This window comes from Galeopterus variegatus, unplaced genomic scaffold, assembly GCF_000696425.1.
Source record: "Galeopterus variegatus unplaced genomic scaffold, G_variegatus-3.0.2 Scaffold899, whole genome shotgun sequence".
In the NCBI taxonomy this organism is placed as follows: Eukaryota; Metazoa; Chordata; class Mammalia; order Dermoptera; family Cynocephalidae; genus Galeopterus; species Galeopterus variegatus.
Window position 1 is genome coordinate 251,811 of NW_007727010.1, and position 11,064 is coordinate 262,874.

Genomic DNA, 11,064 nt, shown 5'->3' on the forward strand with positions numbered 1-11,064 from the left:
TTTGCACAGGGGTTAATAGTTATAAAGATCTTAGGTTAGTCATTTCCCTTCTTTTACCCTTTTTCCCACCAAAAAAAAAAAAAAAAAAAGAAAAGGGAACCAAATCCAAGAGCTGGTCATATCCTGTCTGGTAAAAATCTTTATTTGGTCATATAAGGGGAAGTTGGGAAAACACTCAAAATCCTTCCTCACAAAATTATTCTTCTCAGCAATTCCAGAGAATACTAATAAGAATACAGAATGAATGAATGAATGAATAAAACTGGCTTTATGGATATTGGTAAAATATAATAAATATACAAAATCAAGGCAAAGCCTAGATATATCTTTTCAATTCTCAATACCATTCACATGTTAATTACCCCCAAATCAATCTATTGATTAAACACAATCCCTATCAAAATCCCAGCAGGCTTTTTTGTTGAAATTGCCAAACTGATTCTAAAATTTAAATGGAAATGCAAAAGACCTACAAAAGCCAAAACTATTTTGAAAAAGAAGAATAAAGTTGGAGGATTTACACTAATTGATTTCAAGACTCACAACAAAACTATAATAGTCAAGATGGTGTGTTTTTGACATACGAATAGATACACATATCAATTGAACAGTGCAGAGAATCCAGAAATAGACTGATATATATATATGTATATGTACATGTGTATAAATATGTATATGTAAATGTGTATGTGTATATATACAAACACAAACACACAGATACACACAAATATGTACATATGTATACATATATGGTCAATAAGGCAAGGATAGTTTTTTTTTTATCAAATAGTGCTAGAACAACTATATATCTATATGTAAAAGAATGATAATTTGAACTTTTTCAAAATTTAGAACTTTTTATTTTTGAAAGACTCTATTAGGGAAATGAAAAGGCATGCCACAGAATAGGAGAAAATAATTGCAAAACATATATCTGATAAAGGACCTGTATCCAGAATATGTAAAGAACTCTTACAACTCAATAACAGAAGATAAACAAAACCAATAAAAAACAGGCAAAAGATTTGAACAAACATTTCTCCAAAGAAGATATATAAGTGGCCAGTAAGTGCATGAAAAGATCTTTAACATCATTAATCATTAGGGAAATGAATTAAAGCCACAGTGAGATACCACTACATATCCACTAGAATGGCCAAAATTAAAAAGACTGTGTTGGCACAGATATGGAGTATCTGGAACTTTCATACATGGGTGGTGGGAATATAAAATGATACAATCACTTTTGGAAACTAGTCTGGTGGTTTCTTATAAAGTAAAACATGTACTTACCACATGACCCAGCAACCCCACTCCTAGGTCTTTATCTGAGAAAACTGAAAATATATGGCCATGCGAAGATTTATACTCAAATGTTAATAGAAGCTTTATTCATAACAGCCAAAACCTGAAGCTAACCCAAATGTCTATCAACTGCAGAATGGATAAACAAATTGTAGTATAACCATACAATGAAATACTACTCAGCAACAAAAAAGAACTACTGATAAATGCAAAAATATGGATGAATCTCAAAAGCATTATCCCAAGTGAAAGTCAGATACAAAAGACGATGTTAAGTATGATTCCATTTATTTGAAATTATACAAAGGGCAAGATTATAGTGACAGCATATCAGTAGTTGCTAAGGGTAGGGGGAAAAATTCACTGACAAGGGGTACAAGGGACTTTGGGGGTGATGGCAATGTTCTGGCAACTCATAATTGTGGTGGTAGTCACACAACTGTAAATGTATTTGTTAAAAGTTATCAGTTGTATACTTAAAATTGGTTTATTTTATTATATATAAATTATACCTCAATAAAATTGATTTTAAAGTTCTAAGGAACTCAGTAGGGATTTGCTATAGTATATATACTGATTATTGAATTTCTTCAAGCTCGTATTTTCTATTACCAGTAATGAAAAAATGGAACTTCCACAGTGGGTATATCAATATGAAGCATTGGGAGGTATTAAACTCCACCAAGTTCTTATCTTTTAAAAAGGAATTCAGAGACTGCCATCAGGGCTTTTTTAAATCTTAGTTTTGCAGAAATAATCAAAGTCTTAACTTAAATTTATGAAAATAACAAAAACACACCACGTTCTCTTAGTAAATTTGCTATTTTTCAACAATTTTTTGGCATCTGGGTAATGACAGATAATGTTAGTATACCGCCTAGTTATGAAACACAGTAAACAAAGCAAATCAGGAAGAAATTTGGCTTCCTCTAGGCTCTGTTGAGTATGACCTTGAACAAGTCATCTAAACCTTGAGCAAGTCATACGTTTCCCCATATGCAAAAAGAAGATAATAAGACTAAAGGATGTTCTTTGAAAGATGAGAATCTTCCAAATTCCAGGCAGGAATGTTCTCAGTGTTTTGGGCATACTTGGGACAGAACAGCTTGTACCAAATGCTGACAGTATTAGACAACCAGGAAGAATAAAGTTTTCAGGAGCTGTCCAAGTTAGAAACTACTTAAAATCAGACTTATTAATGTAGGGTACTGATCAAGAAAGTGAAAAGTTACAATTCTAAGATATGATCAGGATATGTTACAGCTCTACATACAAAGGAATTATTCATTGCATACAAATTATAGGGTTGTGGGTTTGTTTGTTGAGAGTTCTCAAATTTACCAATTTCATTAATGAGAACTTTTTTTTTTTAAAGATGACCGGTAAGGGGATCTTAACCCTTAGCTTGATGTTGTCAGCACTGCGCTCTCCCAAGTGAGCGAACTGGCCATCCCTATATAGGGATCTGAACCCGTGGCCTTGGTGTTATCAGCACCACACTCTCCTGAGTGAGTCACAGGCCGGCCCATTAATGAGAACTTATAAAGATGCAATTTGGTGGACAAATGGGCTTCACCTCCGCCTGTGAAGAGAACCTGAGTTATAATAAGAGTCATGAAAAATGGTAAGGTTACATATATCTTACCTGGAGTTTATATTATTATGTGATATAAAGCTAAAGCTCTTGCTAAATTCTGTTACATCATTTTTATAACTAAAACCCTGTTAGAGGAACTGAAAACCACATTAAGTTAAAAATGCCCTTTAGGAGGCTGGCAGACAGATTCCAAAATAAATAAAGTTTTTTTTTTTTTTAAAAGATGACCGGTAAGGGGATCTTAACCCTTGGCTTGGTGTTGTCAGCACCATGCTCAGCCAGTGAGCGAACCGGCCATCCCTATGTGGGATCCGAACCCGGGGCCTTGGTGTTATCAGCACCGCACTCACCCGAGTGAGCCACGGGCCGGCCCAAAATAAATAAAGTTCTAATTTAGAATGGTTGTACTCTCTACCTTTCTTTACTAAGGCGCCCTGGGATCTGAGAAGTCTACACACTCTAAAGAGATGCTTCTAGTCATATAAATGAATGGACATGTATGAGGGCAGATGGCAACTGTAGAGTGAGTATAGTAAAGCAGGGGTAAAGGTTATCCGTAGAACTTATTACACCTGATAGAAATTACTTGTGAATTTGCTTTCCTCACTAGACTGTCCATGGGGACAAAGACCATATGTACCTGGTTCACTAAAGGATCCCTGATACACAGTATGCACTCAATAAATATTAGATTGACTGAATATACAGACACCATGATCCAAAGTCTAGTTGTGAGCTTTGGAAATGTAAGAACTCAGTGTCATCCATTCACCTAAAGATGACTGGGATCTACTAATTAAACTCACAAGAACTGTATTTAATAAACCAAAATACTAAATGGGAAATATTAACTGGAATAACAATTGATCTTTATCATCTGAATATGGCATCTTTTACTGGTCAACGAGGTGATTAAATGCTAGAGCAGAAGGTGCTTTGTGAGTAAAGAATTAAAGTATATGGAAGTAGAGGATCTTAGAGCAAACATTATGTTACAGCTGACTGATCCTTACTCCAACGATCTCTATGTTTAAAGAACAGATCATCTTTTAGGATCAAATCCTGCCTCAGATTAGTGTCAACCAGTTCCTACAAGCCAGCCATTTTTCCTTTTTCAGTATTCTTTATCAGTTATCAATAACAATTCCACCCTTACGATATTACTCTGTGTTGTAATTTGCAAGAATAAACATTATCTTTTTGCTATTCACACTTTAACTTGTAGAATTCCACATATGATTTTAGAGTTACTAAAAACTTGGCAGCTACACATTTACACAATTTGAGAGAAATGTCTGCAGATGGTTAATTTTATATTTCATAAATTCTTATTTATGCTCTATTTGGGCAATGATGCCTCCTCACCTGGTCCCCAAATGATAGGCTCTTAGCTTCACCTTTTGGGTTCACAGCCCTGTACCTATTACTACAAGGAGAAATAGCAAGGATGCCAAAAAGAATATCTTAGGGCATCAATTTTAAATCTTATTTTGGTATGAACCTCTATGATAATTTAGTGAAAGCTCCCATGACTTTCTTCCTAGAAAAATGCATATACATACAAGTGTTGGTGTACTTTCTTGGCTGTCCCTGGATTCCCTAAAACTTGATCACAGGTTCCAAGATAAGTACTCTTGCCTTAACACATAACTACACATAACTTCAGATGATGTAGGCTAGTACTGGTTTGACACTAATTTGGATTCATGCCATCAGACTGACAGGATGTCAAAGGCAGGCCATCAATCAAAAAATAACTGAAGACCTAAACCAAAAGTCCCCCTTTATCAGAAACTGTGGGTAATGAAACTATCATGTCAGCCATATACATCCACACCACAGCAATCAATCCTGCATCTTTAAAAGCAACATATAACTGTTAGCAACAATAGTAACAACAGTCCATTGAGCATTTATTATGTGCCAAGCACTAAGTGCTTTACATGAATTCATTTAATCTTTACAACCACCCTAAGAGATAGGTGTATTTTCTTCATTTTAGAAATGGAAAAATAGAAGCTTTCTAACTATACATATTGGACACAAGGTCTAATTCATGCACGACAGACTGTGCTATTAACAGCATGTTTCCCTGGACACAGTTTGACCTAGTAGTTTACTCATCAAAATCTATGTGATAATAAACCATATAAAATGGGGTCCACTAGTGTCTGCTATAAGAATATAAGGTTGTCTAATAAATTACCTTGGAAGGGCTTTGATCATTTTAGAAGAAACATTCCTCAAAACCCCAAAATGTCTGTACTTCTTCCAAATATGTAGAATTACTGATCACCTACACTTTAAAGAGATAACATCAACACTGACATTCTTAGACTATGACACTTCCTCTTAAAACTTTTATTTTTGGATTTACTTCAAAAAGCTTAAGTATTCTTAATAAAAGACATGGGTTGGGGCAACTGCTAGGAATATGTGTAAAAGTCGCCACCCATTTCATCTAGGAAGCTTGCTCCTTGCCAGAAATCTGAAATGACTTCACCATACACATTCAGCAAACTGAAACCCCTCATCCTCGTGGGAACTAAGCCCCCAGGCAATGGAGTTAGGGTGTGGTGAACTCACTTTTTTTAAAAAACCTGTACAAGCACAGTCCTGGCTGGAACTAGCCTCAAACTTTTCAAACACTCTTTCAATTAAAACTGTAATTTGGACCCCACCCTCCTATTTCTCAGAGCACTTCAGAGAAACTGGAATGCCACTGAGGCTGCGGAAAGACACAGGAACATTCTGGATACTATTCTAAAATTTTAATTTCTCATACAATTGAAAACCCACAAATAACTAGGCTGCCAGTTGAGACATTGCTGCTATTCTTAAGTGCTAATTATTGGCAATGTTATCATATTAGAACCTAGCTCAGGGCCACATTCACAAGGAAGCCTAATAAAAATATCATCTTAGAAAAATGATAATATTGCTTCTAATCAAAGTCAAATTTGCTTACAGTGAGGTCTTTGCACTCTTTGGGGGCTGGGAGAGCCCAACTTTGTTTTTTCCTGTAAAGCTTCATCAGAACCTTCCACAGCATCTTCAAGGTTTTGCTCAGAATCATTTGATTTTGATTTTCCTGCTTCGTTTATATTGGATTTGTCAAGGTTTTCAGACATTCTCAATTAAGTTTATTTACTTTCCTAGGAAAGAAAAAAAAAATTAATCAAAAGTATTCTAGCTCTGTCACTCACTACTAGCAGTGTGACTCTGGGCAAATCATTTAATCTCTTTGGGTTTGTTTTCTTCTGTATAAAATAAATGGGCTTGCTAAGATGTTACCCAGCTATAATATTCTCCTTCAATCATTAAACAGATACTTGTAAAATGACACTTGTAATTTACCAAATTTATGAACCTCAGATAGTAATAAGTTGGAATATTTTTGTTGCACTCCTGAGTACCATGTCACAAGGACACAGGGCCTTAAACTATTAGAAGACAACACTATAAACTGCCTGCTTCTATTTTAATGAAAGAGACTAATTCTATCTTAAATTCTTTACTTTCACTCCTAAGAGCTGATAGGAAAACATCTTGGAAATTATGCTTTTAATCAGGCTTCCAAGTGAATACACTGGGCTGAGGAGTTGATTCCCTGATAGATGACAGATGAAGTGTTTAAGAGGAACGTGTGGGGCAAATATTTTTACTACCTCCTTGCCAGTCAGTAGGAAAAGATAGTAAGTAAAGTAGGAAGTTGCAAAGAATCATAATGTATGAGGGTAGGTGGGGTTTTCATTTTATTAGTTAGTATCAGAATAGAAATAAAACTTGACATTTTGGTTTTGGCCAGTCAATAAAGGTCTCTTTTAATTACACTAAAAGTTTTTATCAAGATTTTTCTCCCTTAGGGTTCTATATTCCTGGGGTGTTTCTAATTAAGGGAGAAGAAAGACACAATGTTTCTGCATTTACTGAAAATAATTAACATTTATACCATTTGCACTTGAAGATTACAAAACCTTTTCCTAAACACTAGACTTTATTAAACATATGGAAGGTGGAAGGTAATGACGGGATCAAAAAAAATGTCAACTGTATTTAGGGAGGTTTGGCAGACCGTCTTCTACACATTAGGGAGAGGAGATGAATTTGTTGGGGGGGGGGGCTGGTTGGTATGGGGATCCCAGCCCTTGACCTTGGTGTTATAAGGCTGCAGCTCTAACCAGCTGAGCTAACTGGCCAGTGTTTCTTTCACTTAATATAAATATCTGAAATTTCAGAGACCTCCATTCAACAGAATAAAGTTACTGGAATTGAAATTTTTAGGCCTGTGTTATTAATATGAAGGTTGTTTTAATGTATTTCTTCTTTCTAATCCTACTTTACCTTTCAACACCCCACTCCAGCCACCCAGCTCCTCTCTGTCCTGAATCCTCTTAGGGTTTGAAATGCTTCAAGATTCAAAGGATAACATTACCAGCATATTCTATGTAAAGGACAAAAATACTTCTAATTTTATCCTCTTCACATGCTGAGAAGGAGCCAGAAAAGATGAAGTAATTCATTCTGTGCCGTGAGGAGGAAAGGGAGGATTTCTGGTCTCTAGGGCTCAGCTTAGTAAACTAACCCCATCCTTTTGAAATTCAGCTCAAGTCTCACCACCTTCCAGAACACTTCCCTGCCCATGCAACCAGTGTTTGCACTTTTCTCTGAACTCCTATAGGGCTGGTTACTAGACATTTGGCATTCGTCACTGTCTAAATTCAATTCAAAATATGCTTATTTATTAGGAATCGAAAGATGAAAATACATAATCTCGAGGGGAAGACAAACACGTTTACAAGGAACATTAACGAAATTTATCATTAGTGGCATTATGAAAGTGCTCAGGGAATACCGGGAGAGGGAGACTAAATCTGCCTAGGAGGAGGCTAGGAAAACCCTCCCAGAAAAGATGACATTTGATCTGATCTTTGAAAGGAGTAGGATTTCATCCAACTTAAAAAAATGTCTGGACTGGGGAGAAAGAGAAAGGGGGAGCATTTCACACAGAGGGCACAAGCCAAGGCACGCGAAAATGAGAAGACTGAGTGGCAGGTGAGGAAGATGGAAAGATGGGTTGAGGCCAGATGGTAAAAGTGCTAGTTTTTATTTTTTTAAAACTCTTCACCTAGAGTTTGAACTTGTGAAGTGCCAGGCCCAACCTGGCTCCATACGTAGCAGTATGTCCCCAACACAGACGCCCGCTAAATAGCTGTTGACAGAGATGAATTCCTGTGTCATCGCTATGACATCAGTGTATTCGGGAGGGCTGGGCGTTGGTCCGACATACTGGGGCCCAGTTCTGGCTCTTCACCAGCTTGTAAGTTCAGTTTCCTCGTCTGTAAAATGGAGCCATCTACCTCCTCGGTTTGGGGGAAGATTAAACGAGAGATTGTGCATAACAGAGGCTGGCACACAACAGGCTTTTCCACCAACGGTAGCTGTAATTAAAGGGCCACAGGGTGCAGCCAGGAGCCATGTAATCGCTTACAGCGCGCTCATTCATTCAACAATCATCAACCCCTACGACGCCTAACAGGGAACCGAGGCGGGGACGATTCTCGCACTTGCCGTGAGGACCGTCACCTGTCGGAGCTGCACGCGGGCTTAAACTGGGCACAGGCGACTTCCCAACACAAGGAGTCCTTCTGGCCTCCGGCGCCGGGAATCACCTCCTCTGGCACTCAGTGCCACTGCCTCCCGGCGTCCAGATTCCGTTGTAAACAACTGTTCGGGCCGGCGAGGGAGTGGCAGAGCCGGGGACAAGCGATGGCAGCGGGTCGCGCCCGGAGGGCGGCCTCGAGGGGTGGGCCTCAACCCGCCCGCGGCGCTTGCCTCTTCCTCCCGACATCACCGGGACCCGACCCGGTGAGAAAAGGCGAAGACATGCCTGTGAGTCCGACCTCGCGCCTCCCGTGGGGGCCCCGCCGGCCTGCGCGCCCGCTCCCCTCACCTGCCGCGGAGTCGGCGTTCTCCCTCCTGCCGCTCCCGCCGTGAGTCAGGCGGGGCGGGCGCAGCGGAGGAGGCGGGAGCAGTGCGCCGCGGGCAGGGCCGGCTCAGCCTCTGCCCCGCCGAGGCCGCATCCCTTGCCGCGCCGCAGGCGGTCCTCCCTGCGCGGCTCCGGTGGGCAGCGGCCAGAGCAGCGACTCCTCAGCGTCTGGAAGGGGCCGGCGGCTCCTAGACGGGAGGCGCCTGCCCAACGCAGGGCGGCGCCATGTTTTCGTACGGAAAAGTGGGCGGCTCTGTCCCCTGCTTGCCGAGGGGGCTCACTAAGGGGTGGCTCAGAGCTGGGTGGAGCCATACTTCCGTACGGAAAGACGGAGGCGCGGCCAGCTGGCCGCCGAGGGGGCTTAGCGGTCAGTGGCTCAGAGCTGGGACTCGCCCGCCCCACGCTGGGTGGCGCCATGTTGCCGTACGGAAAGGCGAGAAGCGCCGCCAGGGTCAGCCGCGGGGGTGCCGAGGCCAGGGCTGGAGACGCGAGAGGAAACCGAGGAAGGGAAGGCGCGGAGTCAGTCAAGTGAAGGGAAAGGAAAAGCCTTCCTGGAAACAACTGCATGCAAAACCTTCCCCTCCCCCCCGGTTTTTAAATTTAAATATTCCATCATCTTTGTAGTTACATAAAGTTTATTCCCCTTCCCTCTTATGGCTGTTAAAGTCATGCCCACCATCTGGACAGCCGCGTCTCACTGAATGGCACAGACTCGGTTTGGCTTTTGAGAGTCATCTCTTTATCCGAGTGGCCGCTGCACGTCGGCGGTGAGAAGAGCGAGACTTCAGGTCTGAAAAAACAGAAGGCAGGGGACGAGCCGTTCCCTTGAGGGCTCGGCTCCGTGTCGTAGTTCCTAAGTTCAGGGAGCGCTCAGAGCGTCTTATTTCATTCAGTCTGTGTTCCAGAGAGGAAAAGCACTTTCCCCAAGCAGTGGGGGCCAGGACTGTCGCGGCGCTAGACTAGTTGCTGCTTCAAGAAAACCATGCTTTTTTCAACCTGTAGCAGTAAAATAGCTAACTACACGAATAGAAATAGTTACTGTGCCCGATCTTGAAAAAAAATAAAGGCATGTGACTCTTAACTGCTCATTAGTAAAAATGTTTCAAACGTCATAAATGATGCATGCCTTAAATAAAATGAAGCTAACAAGTCCCCTACCTGTAGCCTATAAAACTTGTTTAAACGAGAACAAAACAGGGTAGAATTAGTGCTTTCAAACACTACTTCTAAGACCACATGAGGTAGTTACTCCTAAAGTACTGAAGGTTGAGTGCACTTTCATTTACTAACTAGCACATTAAAGTTAAGTATTTTTCCTTAAAAAAAAAAAGACAAAAAAAGTTCTCAGGTGAAGATTCATTTTAGGAGAAAAACACCTTAACATTCTGAATCAACTGGAACTGTTAAGATTCACACAGAAATTCAGTTCTGGGCCGGCCCGGTGGCGCACGGCGGTGGCGCTCCCGTCGAGGGTTCGGATCCTACATACAGACCGGTTCCCGCTCACTGGCTGAGCGAGGCGCGGGGGCAACACCGAGGGTTGCGATCCCGTTGCCGGTCCCGGTCCGGTACGGGGGCAACACTGCGGGTTGCAAACCGTTGCCGGACACGGAAAAAGACAAAAAAAAAAAAAAAAAGAAATTCAGTTCTCACTTCTGAGTCCAGACTAAAGTGCCGTAAATTGTTATCCCTGATTACACCTTGGAATCGGGGTGACAGGTGTCAAAAACTATCATTGGAAACGTTGGGGGTGATTGCCAGGCAAGAAGTTTTAACAGCTTCCCAGGTGATTTTAATATGTAGCCAGGTTAGAACCACTCCTAATGAGAGTCCCCTACTTTCCTTGAAAGATTGGTTAGGAGCAAGTGAATTAATATAACCAAGTTCCACTTGGAGAGGACACTGTGACAAATACAAAACCAATCTGATTTAATTTGGAATGGTTTACCTGTAATCTTTTGATATGTTTTGAGCTGTCTCCTTTAAATGTTAAAAGTATATTGACACATGTTCCAGTTTGATCTTTGACTGCAAGGGCTAGTAACTCAAATTACCTGAAGGTAAAGGGAGTTCACTGCAAGGATGCATAGGGCTTGGAAGGAGAAAGGTGGCAGCTGCTCTAGGCGGTAGTTACTATATCCTGTGTCACTTCTCTGGAATACACAGGATCTCT

General features: G+C 40.8%; 1 protein-coding gene across 1 annotated transcript in view; it reads right to left on the reverse strand.

Annotated features, from left to right (window-relative positions):
- The window catches only part of TCP11L1 (t-complex 11, testis-specific-like 1), a 31,341-nt gene extending 23,112 nt beyond the window's left edge, over positions 1-8,229 (reverse strand). Inside the window, exons 1-2 of the mRNA XM_008573297.1 lie at positions 8,031-8,229; positions 5,871-6,057 (exon numbers count right to left, since the gene is read on the reverse strand). Of these exons, the coding sequence (XP_008571519.1) occupies positions 5,871-6,033 (163 nt within the window). The 5' untranslated portion in view covers positions 6,034-6,057; positions 8,031-8,229. The remainder of the gene's footprint in view (positions 1-5,870; positions 6,058-8,030) is intronic.
- Between the last annotated feature and the right edge of the window lie 2,835 nt (positions 8,230-11,064).